The 25,823-nt window shown below is 39.6% G+C and overlaps 2 protein-coding genes across 2 annotated transcripts; both read left to right on the forward strand.

Annotated features, from left to right (window-relative positions):
• Positions 1-9,897: 9,897 nt before the first annotated feature.
• On the forward strand, positions 9,898-11,696 carry foxe3 (forkhead box E3). The gene has a single exon (XM_023277852.3). The coding sequence runs from the start codon at positions 10,047-10,049 to the stop codon at positions 11,295-11,297; it is 1,251 nt and encodes a 416-aa protein (XP_023133620.1). The 5' UTR covers positions 9,898-10,046; the 3' UTR covers positions 11,298-11,696.
• A 5,929-nt stretch (positions 11,697-17,625) lies between these two features.
• foxd2 (forkhead box D2) lies at positions 17,626-20,070 on the forward strand. Its single transcript, XM_023277769.3, has one exon. It carries the CDS (start codon positions 18,105-18,107, stop codon positions 19,206-19,208), a length of 1,104 nt encoding a protein of 367 aa, XP_023133537.1. The 5' UTR covers positions 17,626-18,104; the 3' UTR covers positions 19,209-20,070.
• The last annotated feature ends 5,753 nt before the right edge of the window (positions 20,071-25,823 follow it).

A 25,823-nucleotide genomic window follows, 5' to 3' on the forward strand; every position in this document is an offset into this window, starting at 1 on the left:
TCACATTTGAAACTTTAAAGATAAATTATGAGTGCAATTCATGTTATATCCTCTGTCCTTACAATGATATATGATGCAACTCCAAAGCAAGTTCAGCATTGCCTTTAAATTCTTATTTTCTATGAGAAGTTTTTTGATTTTTATGAAGCTCACTCGCTGGACAACATCCAGACTGTGAAACTAATTTGATTCTGACCTTTTCTACTTTAATGAATTTTCATGATAAAGGTTTGGACTTGGCACTTAAACAAATCTCTCACACAAATGCATGCCTGTATTTGTGTGTGTGTGTGTGTGTGACACTCTACATTATCGGTCTGTGTAAAGGCCGGCTCTTATCGTGGCTCTCTCCTCTCTCTCGGGCTAATAAAGCTTTGAGGCTGCCTGCAGTGTGACTGCATTGCTAGCTATCCATCTCTCACCACCAGGCAATGCCAGAACCAGTGGCTGCGTTGAGACAAGTGCTGTTAATAGCACCGACATGAACCGTACGGACTCTGATTAAATAATATAAATGTTTTACTGGTAAGGTGAATTCTTTTTACATATTTCTGCAGTAAAATACAAGCTCTAGTCTCTGGCTGTGGGGTTAAGTGAAGGAATGAGAAGTGCATGTTGAAAGATGCCGTTATGAGGAGACATGGAGGCGCTGAATGAAAGCCCTTGTCTCATTTTCAAGCCCACCTCTCCTGCTTTCCTCTCTCTGCTCCGAAACTCTGACATCCAATAAAGGCTTTACCTATGTCACTGTGACCTCACTGATACTCGGCTCTGCCTCTGGAGGACAGTTTAAGCTGATAAAAACGTGAGATGAAACAGCTTTAATTCATGTTCTGAATGAGAAGTGTGTGCATACATGTGTTTTCATGAATGCCCCCCCCCACATACACACACAACCCAGCCACGTCCCTCTTTGTCTCTTTGCGGTAAGCTGTTACTCATCACCCAGTCTGCCAGTCTGGTCCACATAGCCTTCCAGGAATGCTTCAAACACACAGTGCCTCATACTGTAAAGCCAACAAGCAATATTTGCAGCACATCACAATGTTCTTTCTCTTATCGATGTATTTTTGCATCTCGCAGTCAAGCTTTGTCTTGCGTACATTTCAATCCATTGATTTACCAAAGTTTTTAGAGTGTCAGTCTCTGATTCTGAACACAATGCCACTTTTTCTTTTGGCCACCTCATCTCTCCAGGATAGTGTACAATTTCCTCTGTTTGCTCTTGTCTCAGCGGCTCTCGTTGTAGAAGGCAGGTATAGAGGGACGGACCAGTCAGTGAAGAGCTTCTTTGGAGTCCTTAACCCTCCTGTTGTCCTCATTTACAGGCACCAAAAAATACTGTTTCCTTGTCTGAAAAAAATCCAAAAATTCAGCAAAAAAATTCCCAAAATTTCTGAAAATTTGCAAAACCTTCAGGAAGAAAATTCCAATAATTCCTTAAAAGTTTAACTTAAAAGTTTTATTTTTAAAAAAAATCCCCCAAATTTGGCAAGAAAATTCTTGTAAATATTTTCAAAAAAATGAGTAAAAATCTTCAAAAAAAAATCCTAAAAATATCTAAAGTGATTCCATATATATCAGTAAATCAACCAAAATCCAGTGAAATTCGCTGGATTTTGGTTGATTTTTTTTGTGAATGTTCTTAAGAAACATTTTTAACATTTCTTTTTTTCCACCAAAAAATGTTCAGAGATTTCCCAAAAATGTTGAAAATGTGGACATCAGAAGTTTCACTGTGAAAATATTTTTTTTCCCCACATTTTCAAACTTTAAAACGGGTCAATTTTGACCCGCAGGACGACACAAGGGTTAAACTTCTCTCTGTTGGTTAACCACAGTAAGCAGAGGTGTATTAGGACAGAGTTTACTTCCTCCCTTCATAATATCTGGGCAGTTCTGCTGCTCATTGGTTCTCTTCAGAACTCCAGATCTAAAAACATTTAGCATGTAGGAGCCAATGAGCGCTACGTTATAAGTAGGAACCAATCTTTGTGTTCCGTCTGGAAGGTAAAACAGTTTGACCGCTGAAGAAGCCGGTCATGGTGAATTGTTTGAGATGAAGAATGTTGGATTACAATTGCTTTGGAGCAATAAACGCACAGATTATTGAAACACAAGCTATTGTCATGGACTCTCTTCATCAGGTGCGGTAAAGTTCGTTGGCGTTCCAATTATTTAAGTCCTGGTAAAGCATCTCAGGGGCTTCAAGGATTGGTTTAGTCTCTACATTCAAGTCAAAACTGTTTTACTTTGCAGGCGGAACACCTGCCTGGACAAAGATTGGTCCCTACTTAAAATGTAGCACTCATTTTATTACAATTGTTACCTTTATTTAACCAGGTTTGTCCCATTGAGGACCAAGATCTCTTTTACAAGAGAGATCTGGCCAAGAATGGCAGTACATGCAGTTAAAAACAACAGTTTTAACACACAATCACATTTAAACATAGACATAAAAATACAAATAATTAATTTTACAAGATTATTTGAATTAAAACATTTGCTCTCAATTGAAACATTTGCACTCCGCAAGCCTGGATATGATTGGATTGATCACAGTCTTAAATGCATTCAGAGATACCAGGCTTAGGAGTTTGAGCTCTGACTGCACAATATTCCATGTAGTTGGAGCAGCAATTCTAAAAGCATTCTTCCCCACTTCCATTTCTGACATTAGGAACAGTGAAATGCAGAAAGTCCTGTGAGTGGAGGCTGTAGGCCCTATTATTCCTGATCAAAAGAGATGAAAAATAAGAAACGATCATCTCTCATTGGCTCCCACATAGCGCTTACTATGTTATAATGATAGCGACAAACTATTCTCATTGGAAAAACAGCTTAAATCAACACTGAAAACATGACCTGTGTAAAAATATGTGTATTAAAGGAGGAGTTTGGCAGGTAGTCAGATTTGCTCCATAGAATGATATTGGTTCTTCTTTGCAATGATCCAAAATAAAGGTGGAAGGAAGAGATTGTTTAGGTTAGCTTAGCTTAGCATAAAGACTGGAATAGAGCTGAACTATAACATGAGCATTTGAGGTGCTGGTAAACAGCTGCTGTAATCCTTGTTTGCTTTCCGTCTTTATGCTAAGCTAAGCTAAGCATCTCTTGACTGTAGTAACTCTTGACTTGAAAATAAGTGCATTTTCTAACCCGTCTAATTATTCCTTTAACGATATTACCAATCAGTGTTGTCTTGTTCCTCTTTAGTTGACAGATCTGAAATAAAAATGTTGTTTAAAGCTAAAATATGCAGCTTCTCCTCCTCTATAACTTCCACTTTTTCACTGATGAACAACTAGAAGCTCTGCAGGCTTGTTTTCCACCTTATGCACGCGTCGCTCACTTCCTAATTGTTTACTGTGCTTATCTTAACAGGATTTGACCTCGGCATGAGGTTCACTCTTGTGGATGCGTCTTGCAGCATCCCTGGCTTCAGCGCTTGAGGCTGGGGGATTTCCTGGGAGTCTTGAGGGCAGCGGGTTGTTTGTCCAGGAGGAAAAACTCCAGGAGGGTGTCTTTAATCATCAGGTCGAAGGTTTTTCTTCCTTAAATGAAGAAAGAAGCTCAAGTCGAGGCTATTTTATCAATTGACAACTTTAAATGGAACATATAACTTTCAGAAATTACACAGGAGTTAGATACAGGTAGGGGTGTTGATAAAAGTCGGGTACATTTACAGTACAGATGAATACATCGGCTGCGTCTTTATGTATCTCTGCACTGAGCATCCATGTGAATTTTTGGAAATGAGCACCATATAAGCAGGCATGAGTGGTTGTGTGTGAGAACCATGTGTGGTGCTTTAGCAGAGCAGTGTAGCGTGCAGTGCAGCAGTGAGCAGAGGCGGCCCGGGCTAGCACAGCCCCAGCAGCCTGCTAATCCCTGCGTTTTCACGAGCCCTGGCCCGTACTTGATGAGCTTGAGCAAGAAAAAGGTTGTGGGCGCTCTCTGGTGTGTGTGTGTGTGTGTGTGTGTGTGTGTGTGTGTGTTTGTGTGTGTGTGTGTCTCTCTCTGTCTCCCTCTCTTTCATTCCCCCTCTTTTTCTCATGCCCCCTCCATCCTCCTCCTCCTCCTCCCCATCATTCCCTGGAGCCACTTTGCGAATGAATGGATTCCAAGTGTTTACTCAGCAACTTCGTCTGTCCCTCTCACCCTCTACACTTCTCAGGATATCATCAAAAAAAGGGGAACTGAACCTGAACAACCGCTACCATGAGACCAGCATACAGCGTGAATGCGGCAGCAAACTTGAGAATATGTTTAAGGCCGCATTTTTCTCTTGTAAATTCGGTAAATTATGCTAATTTTACATTTTTAGAAGCATAGCTTGAGTATGTAAAACTTTTCTTGTGATCGTTTTTGTCGTTTTTCTTGTTGACCAACAGTCAAAATCTAAAGGCGCAGAGTTTATTGTCATAAAAAAACTGCAAAATCCACAAATCCTCACACAAGAACAGCTGGTATTTGTGAATTTTGGTCAAAAAAAATTATTGATCGCTTACCAAATTGTTAATTTTCTAAGAATCCACAGATAATCGACCAGCTATTCTTGGTTCAAGTGTACTGATCGGTTTCAGGATGTGTGAGAAAGTTGTGAAATGTACAATACTGGATTGACTAGGGGCCAAGCAAAAGATTTTTGCCTAATTTCATGTTTTTAGAAACACAAACTTATCTTATAATCATTTTAGTTGTGTTTTTTGTATCAAACAGTCAAAAGCAAAAGATACTGAGTTTAACATCAGAAAACACGATAAAACCAGCAAATCCTCACATAAGACAAGCTGGTAGTGAATTTGGGTCATTTTTGCTTAGAAACTAAATTACAAAAATGTTGTCAGTTAATTTTTTGTCTCATCACTGATAATTAAGCAACTATTTTGGTTTGACAAGAATGGTCGGTTTCAGAATGTCTCAGAAAAAAAGAAACTGATATGTACTATAGTGGGTTGAACAGGGGCACAGTCAAAAAATAAAGTGTCTCTGGAAGTTTATACAAAAAAGGGAACAGAAGAGCATGTGTTTGAAGGTGCATTTCTCATTCTTGGCAAACCATTTTGGTAGAAATAGGAACTTTTTAGTAGTTTTTTTGTCTGAACAACAGTCATAAACCAAAAGATGCTGATTTTAATATTACAGAAAGCCACAAAACCAGCAAATCTTCAGACAGGAGAAGCCGGTATCATTGAATTTCGGTAATTTTTGCTTGAAAACTCACAATCCATTACCAAATAGTTGCCAGATTTTTTTCAAGCAATCCATTAAAAAATAATCAACAAAAAAATTTGCTTGTAGTACTGGTCGGTTTCAGGGTGTCTGGGGAAATAAAAGTAACTGATATGTACAATAAAGGGTTCAAAAGAGGCTCAGCAACACATTTTTGCTCCTGGACCTCTCATGAAGTTAGTCCAACCCTGCTAATCACACAAAATCTAATCAGTGGACTGAATCAGTTTCAGGTAAAAGGAAAATGCCCTATATTTAAGTGATGCAACATTTCACACAACAAAAGGGGTTCTTTTCTCAATAGTTTTTTGCCTCACTTTTGGTATACCAAATAAATACAGTATTAGCTGCAGTACAAAATCATTTTGCTCACAGAAATGCATCAGAGATAATCATAGTTAGTTGTGGGTGATGTTAAAGTTATTTCTAATGCTATAACATAGTCAGGTTGACTGGGGACTGCACTGATTATGATAACTTTAAATACTCTCATTTAGCATATGTTTAGGTTTACATAAGCCTTGTATTCACAATGTTTAATGTTATACACGTCAATATAATGTTTTGTTGTTTGGTCAAATGTTGTGCGTATGATTCTGGGTGGAAGCCAAGAATATTCTGAAATGAGAGTAAAATGAAGTGAAATACAAGATACCTGAAAGTGTAATTTAGGCAAAGATTAGCAAACTTTTTATTCAACTGTAGACAAAATAACTTTATGTGAGGTTACAGTTGTGATCTGAGTCACGGTTAGCTTCAGTCACTGCTTTTGTTGTCATTAAGAACATCAATCAGCAGACTTTAGCTGCAGGATATTCTCTAATGTTCAGCTGTTTTAAACCACTATTGTTTCAGAATTGAGATAAATGGTTCCAGTCTTCAAAAGCTGGGTTTTATCAGGCTCTATTTTAGCAGTTTAGACTATTAAACCATCACCATTTCGAAGGAAATATATTTTTCTGATCATTTTATCAGAGAGGAAAGTAACAGATTTTTTTACTGCACACAGAAAAATATGAATATTCGTGTACGAATATGTACAGTATAATGTGCAGTCTTATGCATGTAGCTGAGAACCAAATGCACAAATGTACTGACAGCGTAGAGGTGCAGAGAGGTGTGCAGGGAGGCTTTGGCGAGGTGGTGGGGAGGTTTGGGAGGGGGATTAGTAAGAGGCCGCGGGCCCTGAGGCAGAGGGCCTCGTTTCCTGGCCTGAGCCCCTGTTTGTCCTGCCTGACCTGGCAGCTCTGGGGGCAGATCCTGCTTGGATACATCCCCGCTCCCACGCCTGTCTGAAGCTGTTAGCCACTGGCTGTGAGTAGCTAGCTGGGCTTAGTGTTGTCTGAGCTGTGGCTGGGCGTGGGGGGGGTCCACAGGGGTGACAGGGAAACAGGCATGTAGTACAGCAGTGGGCGGTGATGATGAAGAACTTTGGTTTGGTTTTTGTCAACACAGTTTTTAGTTTTAGTTTTAGTTGGAAGGAAAATCAGTCATGAAATTATGTGTTTCTGCTCTTTGAAACTGCTTTACCTAATCCTGGACTTTATATACAAGAGACAAACTGAAAGAAAAAGCAATATGAAGCTTTAAATAAGGTGTTTGACCACTTAGACTGATAATATCTGTATATTTTGAAGAATATTTTTTTTACTAAACTGCTCTAAATAATAGAGAATTTAGATACTATAGACTGATGCACACTTGGTTGATGCTCAAGTTACATCAAATACATGAATTTTGTATATTTTTTATTTGATTGGACACAGACGGAATAACTTTCTTTCTTTGTTATCTTCGTCTTTATTTTATTTTCACTTCAACAGCACACATCGTCACTTCACCTTCTTTAAACTTAACTGGGACGAGGATGCAAATCTCAGATCATGAACATATTTTTTTAGGAAACTCTCTCTTGTCAGTGAAATATACAGCTGAGCCTATTTTTCAGCACTGTCAAACAGGTCAAAAAGCACAGTTTGGCACTGATTTCACATGATTCTTCCAAAAAATCTTCACTCATTTGGTGTCAGCCATTAAATTATATGAAGATCATCTCTTTCCGTCTCCGTTTCCTTCATTTTTCTCCGTTTTACCTCATCCTGGGCTTACAAATGGGAGAAAAAATAAAGAAAAAACCTTCATAAAGCTTTGAATAATATGTTTGACCATTATGAGATGCCCAGATGCATAGTTTGGCATTGATTTCATGCTATTCTTCCAAAAGATATCACCCTTATTTGGTGTTCTGTTGATGGAAACCATTATTAATAAGATCTACTGATAACAAGATCTCTAAAATATATTTTTATACTCCTTAAACCATTCACTGACCCCCTTGCGCCCTATAAAAATGCATCTCCACGAATCACGTCACTCATTTATTCAGGTTTTCCTTTAATTTGTCACCAGCACCTCTCCCTGTGTTGTTAAAACTGGCACCAGCAGATCACCTCCTTGTTTATCTTATCTTTTGTAATTAACTTCAGCCCCCTGTTTGCCTAAATAATAAATTAAACGCACTATCACATCCCAGTGTTTAAAGGGTGTTGTCTGCATACCAACTGTGTGCACAACAGTGTTTTCACTTCAAAATCCATACGATAACACCTCTCTTCTCCGGCAAGGGCACTGTTTGATTATCACTCTCCAAAAATGAAAATGAAATGAAGGGATATTTACTTTTCTTGCCCAAAAGCTTTGATAGCTCAATTGCTTGTTTTCAGTGGTTTGTTATTATTTTTCAATTGGTGGATTGTCTGTTGGGTTTGGAGTAGCATGGAGCAGCTCTGTGAGTGTTGTTTCTGTCCTGGATATACACTCAGCTGTCAGTGAAAGGCCTGAGAGAACAGCAGAGATACCCACACAGAGGAGGGATCACTCAGTAAATCTCTGTTAGTGTCTCAAACATCTCAGAATGTGCCAGCGTGAGATTCAGCATCATCACATGTCAGTGGGTAGTTTTGTGTTGTTCGGCCAATGAGTGGGTTGCAATGGGCGCCTTGCACTGAAAGAAAGAAAGAAAGAAAGAAAGAAAGAAAGAAAGCATAACTTAAATAGTGGAATTCTGTAACATAAAAGGTGAAGGCGCACATATTTGTAAAATACTTCTATATTTTTAGCTTATTTAAACTGAAAACTTGTCTAGTTTTTTATGGTCACACATTGTAATGCATATTATAATATGCACATTTTTGAATAATGACAAATATTTAAATACCTTTAAATACATTTTTAAAATAGCATAATTTTATGGTCACACAATGTAAAACAATACATTTCCTGACATAAATTTACCATTTATTCCATCCTTAATATGTGTAATTTCTCTTTCAAATAACAGCAAACATCTGCAAAATTACAATATTTTTGCTGATTTAAATATCCATCCATCCATCCATCCATCCATCCATCCATCCATCCATTATCTATACACCGCTTAATCCTCACTAGGGTCATGGGGGGGGTGGAGTCTATCCCAGCTGACTCAGGTGAAGGCAGGGGACACCCTAGACAGGTCACCAGTCTGTCACAGGGCTACATACAGAGACAAACAATCACTCTCACATTCACACCTACGGGCAATTTAGAATGATCAATTAACCTCAGCATATTTTTGGACTGTGGGAGGAAGCCGGAGTACCCGGAGAAAACCCACACATGCACAGGGAGAACATGCAAACTCCATGCAGAAAGATCCCGGGAAAGCCGGGACGTGAACCAGGGATCTTCTAGCTGCAAGGCCAAAGTGCTAACCACTACACCACTGTGCAGCCCCCTGATTTAAATATAGTAAACAAAATAGCATAACTTTATTGTCAAAAGTTGTAAAAGAACACATGGCCATTCATAAAAATGCAGATTTCTTTTTTTTAAAATGTGGACATTATAGTTTTGAGCTGTTTTTTAATTGAACTGTTTTGCATTAAATTCCTAATATGCATAATTGTACTTTTAAATAACAGTAATATCTTCTGTTGATGTAATTACAGTAAAAAATAGCAAAATCTTGTTTTTTTATGTTCACATGTAAAAGAACAAAATGTAAGAATACAGGATATTAACAGTTATGACCTCTTTTGTGCATGTAAATACTACTTTTTTACCCCAGGACTTTATTATTAACTATCTGTAATTAAACAATCTCAAAATTACAACTTTTTAAAAAAGAAACTTTTATTTTCTACTGTCTGTACACAACATGATGATTTCTCCACTGTGTAGAAAACGGCTGACAGCATGATAATAGTTTTTACTCATTTTATTTTTCTCACTAATAAAATGTGAAATCTTCAGGGTTGAAAGGTTGAAATGGCTTCATTTTCTAATTTCCAAGTCAGTTTCAGAGAAATTATGTTTTTTTTCTTTAGTTGTTCCAAAAATTCTACCTAAAAACGTTCTCCATTTTTTAGTGTGGTTGAAAGTGAGGAAGCTAAACTTTTTTATCATGTCCAGGTAAAAACAGTCCTATTACTATTAATAGGAGTTCAGCATCAGGTTGTTCTCATACAACATAAGCTTCCATCTGTCTGCTCAGTTTTTGGATACTGGATGGTGGGTGGAGGGTGGAGGATGGAGGGTGGAGGGTCCTCCTGCCTCCATCGTCACAGGCGACCCGGTGGCGTCATTCCTGGCCTGTCTTATAAAACTGTCAACGCCTTCCTCTCACCTGTACTGACACACCAACCCAAACACAGGGGCTATTTCTGGCCAGAGCAGGGACCAGCCAGTGGAGCAACACTCGCTTCTTTCACGGGCGTTTTCCCTCCATCCGATCATTTCAGCGAAAACAAGAGCGCATTTTTGTTTCTTTTATGAATCTGGCAAATTACTCTTACTTCTCTGGCATGTGCAACATGACCGCAGAGCACTCGCCCGCCGAGGCCAGTCCTGTTGTCATGTCTCCAAACATCGGCCTGGACTCTCCGCTGCCTCCGCCGCCTCTGATGCTGCAGGCCCGGTCCAAGGACAACATCCTGATCAAGTCCGAGCCCCGGGGGAGCAGCCCCGGCACGGAGGATGGAGCCGTCCTGGGCCAGACGGAGGAGCACCTGCCGACGGGGAGCCGCCGCAGGAAGAGGCCGGTCCAGAGGGGGAAGCCTCCCTACAGCTACATCGCCCTCATCGCCATGGCCATCGCCAACTCCCCGGAGAGGAAGCTCACACTGGGAGGCATTTACAAGTTCATCATGGAGCGTTTCCCCTTCTACAGGGAGAACTCAAAGAAGTGGCAGAACTCCATCCGCCACAACCTGACCCTGAACGACTGCTTCGTGAAGATCCCCCGGGAGCCCGGCAGGCCCGGCAAAGGCAACTACTGGACGCTGGACCCCGCAGCTGAGGACATGTTTGATAACGGAAGCTTCCTGAGGAGGAGGAAGAGGTTCAAGCGCACAGATGTGAGCACCTACCCGGGCTACATGCAGAGCTCCAGCGCCTTCACCCCGACCCCGATGGGCAGGCCGTCCTACCCCAACACCCTTTACGCAGGCATCGGCTCCGGGTACGGCTCCCAGCTGGCGGCCACATCCCCGCATCCCGCCATGCTGCATCACTACCAGACCACCGGGGTCGGCCAAGGCCAGCCGCGCATGTTCAGCATCGACAACATCATCAGCCAGCAGACGGTGGTGCAGAGCGGCCCGGTTGGAGAGCTCAACTCCCAGGCGCTGGGGCTGGGCGGCGGTGACCTGGGCTCCATGACCTCCAGCTGCTCGGTCACCGGCACCGACCCGTCCGCCTGCTTCCAGCCGCAGACTGTCAACCCTTCTGCGAACATGCTGAGCAGAAACAGCGGGAACATCTCCACCAACCTGAGCGCCGGGTACCCCTACTCCTCCTCGGCTTCCCCTCCAAACCTGGCCACCATGAGCCAGTCCGGCTTCTCCCCCGGGAGCTCTCAGGTGTACTGCTCCGGGAACAGGCTCTCCCTGCCGGCGCTGCGCCCCAGCTCCTGCGCCGAGCACACGGAGCAGCTGCTGGGCCTCTCCAGCCCCATGAACTCCTACAACAACACTTACATGAGACAGGCCAACTTTGCGTCAGGGTTAGAGCGGTATATGTGAGATATTATTTCCCCCCCAAAAAATCCAAGTTAACGTTAAAAATCACGGCTACCAACAGTTCCATATTAAAGGAATATGCCATCAATAAATGTGAACATCACTGGGATATAATAGCCTGATTAAAGACATCATTATGTCACCTGAAACTTATTAAATGATAGAATTTCTTTTTACCAACCACATGACACAACCTGACCGAGCCTCATTCTAAAACATTCCTATTTAAAAAGGTCTAAAGCCATTTAGATTCATTCGACACATTCCATGACTGTATCTCAGAGAATTTCATGTATAATATGGTGCCACGCTGTGTTCATAATTCCTGTGTTTTAGAGTTTGATTCTAAGTTTACATGCTACTTATATTGTTCAAATTGGTTGTTTTATGTGTGTGTAAATAGTCTGCTGATGTAAAAACTTTATTAAAAGAAGAATGTTATTATTGCTGGTGACAAGTCGCTTGGAATAAATGGATTTTTGCAGTAAAATAAATGTGGTCTTGGTTTGTGACGGCTAATGAAGAACAATATAATAGTTGGTTTTATTGTAACTGAAGGATTCATGTATGTGATGAGAGAAAAACAGTTTAAAATGAGCGTTTTCCTTCATTTAAAATGGAATCTAGATTGGATATCACCTAAAAATGAGCTGCTTTTACAATAAATCATACTTCAAGATTCAGACACGAGCTACTTTAATGTTAAGGTGCCTCATTCAGCAGGGAAAACTAGTTTAGAAATTTAACTAAAACAAACTGTATGATCAAATGGGTGCCTGATTATAGTTCAAATGTAATTTATGTCCTCTGCAACACAAGGTAGGACATCAAAATTAGGGGCACTGATTTCATAGACTTCATTTAAAAGCCTAAATATTAATTTCCTAAAACAAAATGTGCTTTTTTTGAATAGAACTAACTGAGTGATGCAAATTAGATGCAGTTTTGTTCATTAAAAATAAAGAATATTCATCGTTGCATTCAAGGTTAAATACATACGATACACAGGAGATCCAGGTAAAAGTGCACTAATACCAACGCTGTAAACAAGTTCAAAAACCTGCCATACAGGTCTTTTTGTCAAAACGGAGAAAATACCTGCACCTACAACACACTGACTGCCAAAGGGATCTTATACAATTGTTTTTTCACCTGTTTGTGGGCCCCATCTGTACAGAAATATTTGTTTTTTAACTGGTAGGCTTTTCCTCACAATGAATCCCTTTATTTTCAGTTATAAAATTCTTTATTCAAAATGTGTTGTTCAGTTTAACTGACTTTGTTCCTCTTCTAAAGATTACTGTAATTAGAATGCTTCACTGTAAGCTTTTAAAAACATGAAAATGTCAATTACTAGATGGCAAAATTAGTTAAGAAATATACACTAATTACATTAGGGAAGCCTGGAAAAGCATAAACAATGAAATCTAACTATAATTGAGTGATATTTTGTGAAAGAAATCTTCCATAATCAGAGAGGCATCTGTTAGAGACAGTTATTGTTATAGTTGTTGAAAGTATTAAACAATAATTTTAGCAGTATTAGTAGTTTGGTGGAGCAGCAGGGGCAGCTTTTCAGGTAAGTCAGTGACTGTGCAACCTATTGAAACATTATTTAAAAAAATAAAAATTCACAAAACAATGAAGCCACACGTAACACATACAGAGAGTGAAGGAAATAGTTGTAAACATACATACGAATACAATGAAAGAGTAAAATAGCTTCATCTATTTTGGGGACCATCTAGTGGGTTAAAGTAATGGTTGAAGCAGTTGGTGTCAGTGAAAACCTGACTGATTGTTTGGTTTGAGGACAGTCGTGTTGCAGCATTTTATCAAAAACCAAACAGCAACTCCAACTGCCTTTGTCAGTCTACTTTTACATACTGCATGTTACAGAAGTGAGTCAGCCTGGTCGAATTCAAAGATGAACTTCATTACTCCAGTCTAAATCAACAACTGTTAGCTCAGTATGAATCAACAGTTATGTATTAGATAACGGTTTGTCCACTCCAGTGCTGGAGGACCTGAAGGAATCAGCACTTTCATTTCTTTCCACTAGATGGAAGCAAAAGCAAAATGATCAGCCAGTGAGATTATCCACACCTGTGTTACAGTTTCCCCTCAAATATTGTCTGATTATGTTTTAATTATGTGAATTTGCTCAACAGTCAGCAGTAAAACCATTGCTAACAATGCTCCAATGCCCAATGTGTTGTATGTAAAAGCAGCTGGTTTGCTGTAAGGATAATACACATGATAAAAAAAACAGATTTTTCTTACTTATTCTTATTTGCTGAATTGTGTAAAGTCTATAAAGAGTTTTTACTATGACAGGATGTAATGCCACGTGCACATTTTCTGTTATTTTTCTTACTTCTGCTCTCATTTTACTATTGAGAAGTTATTTTAAAAAAACTCTTTTAAACACGGTGCTGCATTTAAATTGTTTCTGCAATTAAACATCATTTAATGTGCAGACTAGTGCTGAAGAGGGCCTGTCATGCACCAACACAAAACGCTCAAAGTGCTGTAAACCTTCAGGTAACCTTGTAATCTGGGTTGCAAGCTGTAAAATGCAACCAGAATCACATTTTTTATTGTTCATCACTGCTGCAAATTACCAGTAAAGACTTCCCACCACGCATTAAAGTATTCAGATGTTTGCAGTAAAGTCTTTTTCCTCAAATTGTGGCCAAGCATTAGTTCTCTATTCGAACAGCCAGTTTGCTTTCAGTTCACCTGCAAAGTGCTTCAATACTCAAAAAGTATTTGCATTCAGTTGCTGCTGCAAATCCTGCTCTATAAATGCTCTCCCTATGTATTGTGGTATGTGTAAAAAATTGTGCATGTAGTTAAAATGTGTAATTTTTATGCTATTTTGACATTTTAAAAGACAATATTGCAATATAACTTCTATACACCACAAAATATGTGCAATTATTTTCTCAGAGTATGTATTTTTAATATTTTTTTTAATACAAAGTGCTTTTAAAAAAAAGTGTACTTATTTTATTTTTAAAAATCTTTTTTCCTACCTTATTATTTGCATTTTCTTTCTTTTTTCCCCAATGTATAAAGCTGACTCGAGAAAATGCACAAAGAATTTCAATGTAAATGGCAATAAACACTCAAACTCAAAATTTCTATCAAACAAGTAACTTAATTTTGATTTTATTTTGCTCTTTTCTCATCATCTCTGAGTATCTTAACAGTCTTATATTTATCACGGTGTAATATTTACAGTTTTGTTATTTCAGTAGGACACAGCAATGGTTTGAAGCAGGGGTTTCAAACATGCGGCTCGCAGGCAAAAACCGGCCTTCCAGAGGGTCCAATCCGGCCCGTGGGATGACTTTGTAAAATGTAAAAATTACAAAGAACATTAACTGCAGATTATAAATTTGTAAAACTAAAATTTTTGAAATAATTTCTAGACCATGACAAGTTGTTTTGATTCAAAGTAAAATACTAGATTGCTCATTGCTCTTTTGCCACTTTGTGTCTCATTTTTGTAATATTTTGTCGTTTTTGTTGTTTTGTTTCTCATTTTTGTCATTTTGTTTCTCATTTTTGTCGTTGTTTCTTTTTTGTCTAGCTTGCTTTTTTGTCTTATTTTTGTCATTTTGTGTTTGCTTTATTCGTTACTTTGTGTATTGTTTTGTCGTTTTTTTGTCTCATTTGTCCATTTTTTGCTGCTTTGTAACTTTTTTGTCTAATTGTTTGTCTCTTTTTTGTTTTGTTTCATGTCATTTGTCTCATTTTTTGTCATTTTGTTTCTTGCTTTTGTCATTTTGCGTCTCATTTTTGTAACATTTTGTCTTGTTTTTGTTGTTTTTTGTCTGTCATTTTGATCATAAAGTAAAATACTGTATCATTCAATTCCAGATACCTATGACTAAATGTTTTGTGCCTTTGTAGGTGATCTGTACGTTGTAATGTGTAAATGATAAACTGAGGCATAATGCTATTGAAATTGAATTTATTTTTCTTAAGAAATTTCAGGTTGTTCATGGTATTTTGTAAAAAGATAATTCCTTAAATGTGGACACTTTCTAATAGTCGTTTTTTTTTTGCACTAAACCAAAGGGAAATATTTGGAGTTTATAGGTCGGTTGTGTAGGTTGTGCTGTGATTTTACTTTCTCACTTGAGATAAAATTGGGTTGAATGTGGCCGCAGAACTAAAATGAGTTTGACAACCCTTGGTTTAAAGAATCACCTGCAAGGTATAAGAATTTTAACTTTGCAAACAGCAGGGGGCGCTTCAGCACCACAAACTGCAGGAAGAAGAACCCAGTGATGCGAGAAAATTATAGATAACATGAGCTAAAACCTGCTGAAGCTTTGGAAACCCGAAGAGCCTCATTTGTATTATTGTTCACTCCTATATGTGATTGCATTTACATAATTTGTAAAACTGGTTAAATTGAATTTTTTGACAACATTATTTGGAAATTAAACAGGTGTATGGCAAATTTGTTGATAGTGTTTCATACAGATTTTAATTTTTTTCCAAGTGGATCATGATACCTAAGTAGCTTTTATTGTTTATCAAATAAAATAATGGTTATAGATCTTAGGATTTAGGCTTCAAAACAACAAATCTTAATTGCTGACAGCCTTTAATATCTCAAAAAGCCAGAATTACGCAGTCATGTTTTGCTGAAGACACTGTGAGAGGGTAATAAATTTTTAGAAAGTCCATTGGTGTTAAATGATGTAGCTAATCTATGAATTAAAATAACAAACGTGGCTGTGAGTGCTGTTAAAGTCATGCGTCCTGCAGCTGTCAGTGCGTCTATTTCAGATTTTTAAAGGCTTGTGACAGGCAGGTCAGAGAACAGTGCATCAGTCAGGCTTCTGTATATTTAAGGTGCTGTATGCTTGACTTGAACTTAATTCCTCAGTGGGGGGAAAAATGAAGAAAAGCACAAATCCAGAATCAAATAAGCAAAAGCAAACAAATGAGCCAGATTGTGTTAGAAATACATTTAAAAAATCAGCGGCCCTGTCACGCCAAATAAAATGTTAATGATAAGAAAATATGACAATGTGTTTGCTGTTTGACCCGCAGCTCGGATTAATGAGGTGCTGATGTGAAGGCGGCGAGTCGGTGTTTCTGCAGCATAATGAGCTGAAGCCTGCACACATTACAGACACATTGCACATTGTCATCTGCTGGCCTTTCGCTGGAGACGAACCGCAGCAGGTTGCAGCTGACTTCAGCCCCGTGTACGATGCGAATTATGCGGAAAATGCAGATGGGAAATGTTGTGACTGCGAAACAAGGAAAACGCAAAACCCGTGAGAAGTTATCAGGGAATTGGGCGGCTGGCACAAAACCTTTGACAGGGAATTACTCAACAGGATGCTTTTCAGAATAGACAAACGCTGATTATTATTATTCTTCATCAACATTTACGGTAATGGAAAGATAAAATCTAATTAAAATCGAAACAAAACTGCAAAAACTATGAACAAAAATGGATTTAGTTGAAAGCCTTATTTTAGTGAAATATACTTGTTTATTTTTTATGGTTTATACGTAAATATTATGCAGGTTTTAATTTAACTAATTGATTGCATTTGAAAATGAATCATCATTATTGTTAACAATAATAATAACAACAAGAAGAAGAAGAATAGCGCTTCTGGATTTAACCCATGATCTCTGTTATTATCTCTTCTTCGAGGGTCATTCTGAAATTCCTGTGATTAATAAAAATGATTAACTGCTTCATAACCACTGCATCAACAAATGGTGCGTTTAAATTCACTGTGAAATATTAATATGTACGCTGATTGTGTTTGTAAGCTGTTTCACAAAGATCCGTCCCTGTCATCGCTGTGCACCTTCTTCTCTCACCTTACGCTGCAAAAAAAGAAAATAAAGGGAAAAAGCGATTTAAATGAATCATGTAGCTTCATGTTATGAAATGAAACCTAATTTTACGAGAATGGATGAGAGTTTCCGTCGTAAAGGTCGTCAATGACGCAAGTTTTCTCTCTTTTTAAGGCACATTTTGCTCATTTTTTATTCAAATATTGTAATACTATGTTAATAAACCTGATAATAAAAGAGATCTCAACCTATTTCTATCAAGTAAATCAAATCTTAGAAGTCTTTGAGCAAGTTTATGTAAGTGGAAAGAGCTGATCTCCCCGTTTAGGCAACAAATATTTGTTATTTTTATAATTTCTTAGCGATATATAAGGTTCAAAATCAAGTTCACATACTACTTTTTGCAGGGTAATTCCTTCTAGTTCCTGGTAACAGTGACTCAAAGACCACGTGACCACCGTGGCCCTATAAATACCTTTTGAGAGCAAAGGAGGATAGTGTGACAGTCTGGCTGGATACCTACCCAATCCCGTGCGTAAAAGCTATTTTGGAAAGACATTTGGATATCCAGAAGTAGCCTTTTTACACGATCAGCTGCATAAAGTGGAAACCGACGCATCTGAAGGAAAAGCAAGTTCATTCGGTGCAACATTCTTGATCCCTGACTGTCTTTTTTCCTCACGCCTGCAAATCAGAAGTTTTCTCCATGAGCACCGCGCACGGCCCTGCTTGACCAGCCGCGGACGCCAAGGAGTCGCCAAATCCACAGGTCAAAGAATTATTTGTCTTTTCAATAGATTCTAGCCATGTGTGCATTCAGTAGTTGGAGATAAAGCTGCAGCAAAAGCCTGGCGTGGTTGTAAGGGAGAGAGGGAGGGTGTGTGTGCGCTCTCGCTCAGCAGCCTCACCGGACGAGAGAAGGAGGAAATCTGGGAGAGAGGGGGAAGAGAAGCGGCGAGTCCAAGGATGACTTTAGGGACGGATATGTCCGACAGCTCTGCATTGTCCGAAGATGTGGACATCGATGTGGTGGGTGGTGACATATCCGTCGGGAAGGACGGAAAGTACATTCACCACGAGTTCAACTTGGACAATGACTCGGACGATAATTACTCCCAGAACGCGGCCGAGAGGGTTTCCTCTCCGGGGCTCAGCAGCTCCGACTGTCCGTCAGACCAGCTGGGCTCCAGCGCAGAGGCCGGGACCGTGATCGGGGACAAACCCAGAAAAAGCGCACTTGTGAAGCCCCCCTACTCTTACATCGCTCTTATCACCATGGCCATCCTGCAGAGCCCCAAGAAGCGTCTCACCCTCAGCGAGATCTGCGAGTTTATCAGCAATAGATTCCCCTACTACCGGGAAAAATTCCCTGCGTGGCAGAACTCTATCCGGCACAACCTTTCCCTAAATGACTGCTTTGTGAAAATCCCACGGGAGCCCGGCAACCCCGGGAAGGGCAACTACTGGACCCTCGACCCGGACTCCGCAGATATGTTCGACAACGGGAGCTTCCTGCGCAGGAGGAAACGCTTCAAGAGGCACCAAAGCAATGAAATCCTCAGGGACTCCGGCGGCTTTCTGCCCGGGTTTGGATACGGCCCGTACGGATACAACTATGGACTTCAGCTGCAGAACTTCCACGCAGCCCACAACCCTTATCACCCACACCCCACAGGTGGCTCATTCCCGTTCCCTAACGCCCCCTGCACCTTGCCCCCATCAGCCTCCATATTCCCCGCGCCACATCACCTGCCTTCCCTATTGGGGGCCGATTTAAGAAAGCCTTTTTATCCTCAACTCAGCCCGTCCCTGCCGCCTCTCAAGACGGACTCCAGCACCCCGAGCCGGCCTTCCTTCTCCATTGACAATATCATCGGCGCGGCCAACTCCACCGCCTCTTCCTACAGCGCGCAGCCGGGCAGCCAGGCGCAGATCCTGGCCATGCTGACCCCGGCACTGGCCTCCGCTTCCACACACTTGAACTTAACGCAGGACAGCATAATACAACCTGGGCCACAAAGTCAGACTTTTTCCAGCAAAACCTCGAATATGAACACTTGTCCTTTTTAAAAAAAAAAAAAAAAAAAAAAAAAAGACAGCTAAAAAAAGAAAAGACAGAGGGGAAAAAGATAATTAAAAAATCTGCGAGAATGCCAGCTGAAATATTTAAAAAAAAAGCCAGTTGTGTCGTCGTCCTATGTGAAGGTAGGGTGAACATTCTTGCTGATGTGAGGGTGTTTTGAGCTCTCCCAGTTTCCTAACAATGTAAGAGGAGAGATACGTTTATTTATGGGTTGTAAATATGTGTATAATATTGAGACACAAAAAGCAAAAGTTTTTAAAAACAGCTCTGGCCTGCAGTCTGGCATGTGGCCTTCATTTGTCAGTAGTGCAAAAAGAAAAAGAAAAAAAAATCTGTTATTTTAAGTTAAAGTTGTCACCAATGGCTACGGGGATTATTTCCGATTTCTTTTTTTTTTTTAAATACAGCCAAGAATTTTATTATGATTTATATTGTTTTTATTTCGTGCGTCGTGAGAATGTGGCACTGTTGTTGTGGAAATAGGCTGACAAGAGACGGCAAACTCAGGTTTTACTTAGAAAGCACATGGAGATAAACGGGGGGGTTTCTGACTTAAAAAACATTTTCCTACTTTCACTCCCTCTGAATCTCCTCTACATGGTGAACTTGTGACAAAAGAATCATTTCGTGTTGTCAGTGGACACGTAGGCTGTGTGATTTTTTGGTATTAAAGAGCGCAATACCTCTTCTCAACCTTTTAATTGTTCGTTCCTACCTATTCACGATTTAATCTGTGAAGCATACAGTATGTCATGTGTTGCCAATAGACAAACACCTAAATGTTCATAGGTCATTTTTTTGTTGTAATGACAAGAATAATAAATGTTTGTGAATTTAAAGAAAGAAAAACATCGTTATTTTTCTTTTTTTACATGAAAGGTTGGATAAAATAGATCAAATTCAATTAAATCAGGCTGTTTTTGCAACTATTTTTATTGCTGTTTGAATATTTAACCACTTTTATTGCTCTTGAAATTGAATTGTTTTGCAGGATTTTGCAGGGTTTTATTAGAAACCGAGAGCTGCACATAAGGAGAGGGCATTTTTATTTATTTATACATCCCAGATCTTAATAATAAGCTTTAATATTAACAATGCTTGCGTGAATAATTCAGGTGTGCATCTAACCAATTGAACTACATCACTTTCTTAAGATTGCAGCAAATTAGGACTCGTTTTAAAGGTGTGAGAAACTCACAAAAATTCGCTTTAAATGTTTCCAACACGCCTCGATGTATATAACATTCATGAATATCACGCAACAGTGGGCAAGTATTCCTCTTGTGTGGCTCTTGCTCGCTTATAAAGGACCGTTTTCTTGCGAGTTACAAAGGCCCTAAATGAATGGGGGACGTTAGCAGGCCTCGGCGGTCCTGTAATTGAAAGTGAACAAGGATATACCCACGGTCTTTTGGGGCTTTCGTTGCTAATTTGTAGCAGCATTTTTCATCGGGCTCCTAATCCACCATAATGCGGCTTTTGGGCCGTTTGTTGATGTTGTCAGTGCGGACCCCTGGCCCAGGGGAGTGAATGTGCGCGCAGCGAGCGGTCCCCAGTGAGACCAGCCACACACATTTAGACCCTGAAAAGCAATCTTCTCAAAAGGCCCTCGGTTTTGCTCCGCTTTCATGTCATCTGTGTTGTCTCGGGATACATATAAAAGAAGCAGTGGGACTCGTCCGGCTACAGAAAACAGACCTATTGGTCTTTTTTCAGAGTTGTTGGAGCACATGTTTCCAGACAGAAGGGTGTGTAAAGCCTCCTTTATTTACCAGATCTGTGCGCAAATGGTTAAATTAGTTTGTGGGTGTTTTGACAGATGATTATTAGGGATGAAGGGTGGGAGGGCTGACTCCTCTGTTTTTCCCCTCAGCACAGCTCGCTGAAAGTCTTTGAAACGAAAACCAACACATGACTACTTTCTTTATCCAGACCCAGCCTTTTATTTCTTTTCTGTTCCTCTCTCTCTCCTTGTTAGTGGGAACTGGACAACCGATGAGCGGCGCATAAGGATTTGGGAAATCATTTTGATTAGCGCCTCTCCCGCTCTATCCACGATGTTAATTGATATCCTGCATCTATAATTTGCAGAGTAAATGAGGTGGAAAAAACATTAGCAGACTGTTGAAGTTTTCTCTGCACACCCGCCCTGACAGGGAGTCATTACGCACCGCATCAAGACCATTAAAATCCACATCAAGCGTTTGCAGAAGGTGGTTAAAAACATTTAAATAACGACAGGAACGAAAAGTAAGCCAATAAAAAATCACTACGCACACATATGAGCTATGAGGCGCAGAGTGGATTCGCACTGAAGTTCAGCCAGAGGCACAGGCTTTGAAAATGGACGATTTGAGACTGAACTCATTTGTATGGATTTTCAGCTCAAACGCGCACCAACACTGACCAGCGCAGCGCTGCAAGATTACAGGCTTGTGACCAGAATAGAACCTGGAACTTGCTCTTCCTCAAACCACCACAAACACTGAACACATTAGATAACTTAGAGAAGAAGAAGAACAAAAAAGCTCCCTTTAATTTCTCATCCAAACAGGATATCATACACTGACAGATTAATACTTCATAAAGATGCTGGTTTGTCGCTTGGAGACCACCCACAGCTCCAGCTCCCACAGCGCGTCTGTATTTAGGCACCGCAACGACATTTGTCATCTTTTTTTCCCCTTTTTTTGCGTGACGTTTTTTTTGCTCAAACGAAATAAGGACTGCGTGGTATGTGCAGTGACAGCCAAATGACTCAACAGTCGCCAGGAACGCATTTATAAATTTCAAGGCAATTCCCATCTCTTTCTTAACCGCTTCCATATGCCCCGTTTGGGCGTATAAGTCTCTAATTTATTTATAGACCCTGAATGTCAACATGGATTTAGATTCATCTCTTCTTTTCACTCCAAATATTTTCTCCTTGTAGGATTCCTGGGGAAAGTCCTCGGGATGACATAAAGAGATTACAGTAAGACCATATTATTATTATTATTATTATTATTATTATTATTATTATTATTATTATTATTATTGTTATTATTATTGTTATTATTGTTGTTGTTGTTGTTGTTAAATGTCCACCAGGGTTCTCAGTGTACGACACCAGAGGATTTCATGAAATCGTTTTTGCTTCAATCTTTTTCTCTGTCTTGCCAATAACCGTGCGTCCTGATCGATGCATCTCTCAATGCTGCGCCTTGAAGGACATCAGGACACAAAGTGTGCTGACAACACGAGCAAATCTTGAGTGTGTGTGTTGATTTTCTGCAAGATCTGTGTGTGTGTGGAGGGAATAGAGATTAGACTATAGAGAGGCCAATGTGTGTTCAAGGTCAGTTCAAATTAAGAGGGTTAAGAGACTCAAATCAATATAATAACAGACTCATCCAAATAATATAATATAATATAATATAATATAATATAATATAATATAATATAATATAATATAATATAATATAATATAATATAATATAACCAACTGATTTTTAATTCAAAATACAAATACAGAAAAGCTGAGGGTTATGCCATATTTAAGTAGGTCACAAAAGGTCAATATGTACAGTTTTGTCATTCAAGAGTAATTCATGGGGGAACTCTTCTCACTATTTGCTTACATGCATGATTGCAAGGATGAAAAAATATATTAAAATTAATCAATTGAATTAGATAACAGCACAGTGAGTGAATATATAATGTTTTGGAGGTATCCTGTCAACAGTTCTGTGATGAAAATAGGGGGATTCAAAAGAGACCTATTCTTACCATTTAATTATCCATGGTTGCATTTAAAAATACGTTTAATTTACTGATTTTGACAACCTATTTAAGTAAGAAATGTTATTTTTGATAGACTGGGTTGACATAATAATGATAGTAATTGCATCAAATTAATAGTGGGTGTAATTTAAACTCAAATTTCTGTATTAGATTTAAAACTAAATTCAAGTTAATGGTTTCAAGTCCCCTCCTTTATCTTAACATGCAACTAAGATGGTTAGGAATAGTAATTAAAAATACTAATTCCTCCAACCTAACCTCCTATAATTCTGAGATTTTGCCACAAATCATAAAGATTGATGCAAACTGTTACTGAGCCTAAACAACATTTTTTTAGAGTGTAAATTATTCTGCCAACAAATTAAAATAACATGATATGAGCCTAAAGGTTGAGCTACTGTATCCACAAGTAGGTTACAAAGGGTCATTTTGTAAAATATTGTCAATCCAATTTTATGTTGAACACTGAAAGTCACATTTTAGATTCAGAGATTTACACAAAGCCCCTCAAACTTTGCTCCATAGGATAAAGGCGCTCAAATAAAAGAGGCCTAACCTCAGATTCCTCCTTTATTGGCTGCAGTCCCAGATATCTGGCTGGATACACAATTAAAAAAACTGCTTCTGTAGAGTTGGAATAAACTGTGGAGTGTGATAATAATAATAAAAACAAACCGTTTTATTCATGGGGGGGCACTCATCCCACCCTGCCCCACTCTGACCCACTCAGGCTTCTGCATTCATTGTGCACACTTTTCACTTTAATGCACGACTATACCTTATCCTCTGCATGCACCCACCACGTAGGCCTATATGTGTGTGTGTGTGTGTGTGTGTGTGTGTGTGTGTGTGTGTGTGTGTGTGTGTGTGTGTGCGTGTGCGTGTGTGTACGCGCACGGCCTCCCTCCTCGCCCCCCATGCAGGAATGTTGGCTCGGTGCGCGGCTCTCCGGCCTGGAGGAGAGGAGAGGCGAGCCGCGGCCCTATATCTGCACCGGCGCTATAAATCACAGCCTCCCCTCGCTGCTCCCAGTCTCCCTCCAGCCTCCGTGTTTTTGCAACAGACAGAGGAATCCTTCGCTTAATTAATTTAGAATGTGTAAATAAAGCGAGGACAGTGAACTCCCCATCATCTCTGGAAACACAATATTAACTTTGGAAGATCTTCGCCCCCGCGCCGACTCTGACACACTAAACGAGCACCTGCTGCAGAAAATAAAGACCGGGGCGCGCGCGCACACGCACGCACGCACGCGTGCACACCCTTAGGAGTGGGCCATTAATGACTGCAGGGATCACCAGAATATGATAGCAGGTGATGTTGTTTAAGAAGAGTGTTTACTGTAAAGTCTGGTTGGTGTAGCTTTACCGCAGTAAAGAAACACTGCACATGGCCAAATACCTTCTTCAGCTTTTCCTATTTTAATTTTCTTCTTTGGCACCTTTAGTTAAAATATGGCTTCAGAGGCTGCACAAATGTGATACACCTGACTTCACTGACTCCACTGTTATTACATCAGACGTGCAGTTACACCAGCATCTCGTTTGCATGTAAATGAAAGGCATGCAAACATTCACAAGGTCACGGCTGCACACACAGGTTGCACAGGGGGACTGCAGATGAGTCAGGTCATGAGATCTGACACCAAATTACACAGGAGCTCACAAATTAAACAACACAATTTGCTTACGTGACACACAGGTGTAGATGGACCTTAATGAGATTCAGAAACAATAAATAGGCCTAAAAAGGACAGAAAGAAATGTACTTTATATTATTATTTTATGTATAAAGACAAGGTTTCGATCTGAACGCCTACTAAAATGACATATTATGTTTCTCTAATAGATTGAGTCAGTTTGTGATCATTATAGGAGTAGATATTTTGAAGAAATTGATCAGATTCTGTGAACTATATTGCATTCATGCTGACATAAAGGTGTAAAAAAATGTTTTGGGGTCAGGGAAACAAAATGAGCACAACAGTTGTGGCAGTTTCTAATGAAATTATGTTCAACCAAATAACTGCAATGAGTGAAGGGAATTAGCTTTACCTCTGCAATCCAAGCTATTTTTAGTTTCTGTCTAGAATGTGTTTAGATAAAGGAGGGGAATTGAAAACTAACTCAAGATGAGTGAAAATTAACCCATCAAGCCAATTATATTAAGTTATCTCGACTTGAGTTTAATTTGAAATCAATTAATGCAGAATTTTTATTTTAAATGACACATTATCAGCATTATTGTTAATAAAATCCATCAAAAACAATGCCAAAAGATTTATCAGCTAATTAGATTTTGTTAAATCTTGCCATCATGCGTGTAATTAACTGGTGGGAAAAGGTCCTTGAAGTGCTTTGAATCTCCTCATTTTCAACTATTGAACATCCAAAACATTCACTCACTGTGCTATTATCGAATTCAATTTATCTATTTTAATGGGGGCCCTACTGGGTTCCCATAACGCCCCCCGGTGGTCCTCCAGCCTCACATTGGGCACACGGGTCTCTTTTATCAACCGGTTTGGCTTCAGTGTGCAGCTCTTTGCTCAGAGAGGAGCAGCTGCTGCGGGGCCATGCGGGCTTTTACCGCCTTCTTCCATCTGACCTTTGATTTCAGCGTGTTACTCTCACAGCACCCACTTATTAAACCCCATAATTATCGATTATGGATTTCTGTGCAGGTTTCTTACATGCACCGTGCAGAGAAACCGTCTAATCCTCTCCTAATAACAGAAAGAATGCATCAACTAGCATGTTGATTAAATTAAATTGCTCATTGAGGCTCTGTGTTGACAAAAGTGTTTGAGCTTGGGCTTG

This window comes from Amphiprion ocellaris, chromosome 2 (genome assembly GCF_022539595.1).
Source record: "Amphiprion ocellaris isolate individual 3 ecotype Okinawa chromosome 2, ASM2253959v1, whole genome shotgun sequence".
Taxonomy (NCBI): Eukaryota; Metazoa; Chordata; class Actinopteri; family Pomacentridae; genus Amphiprion; species Amphiprion ocellaris.

Excerpts from the sequence above, each read along its gene's own strand:
- foxe3 (XM_023277852.3), top strand. The coding sequence starts at position 10,047 with ATGAATCTGGCAAATTACTCTTACTTCTCTGGCATGTGCAACATGACC.
- foxd2 (XM_023277769.3), top strand. The coding sequence starts at position 18,105 with ATGACTTTAGGGACGGATATGTCCGACAGCTCTGCATTGTCCGAAGAT.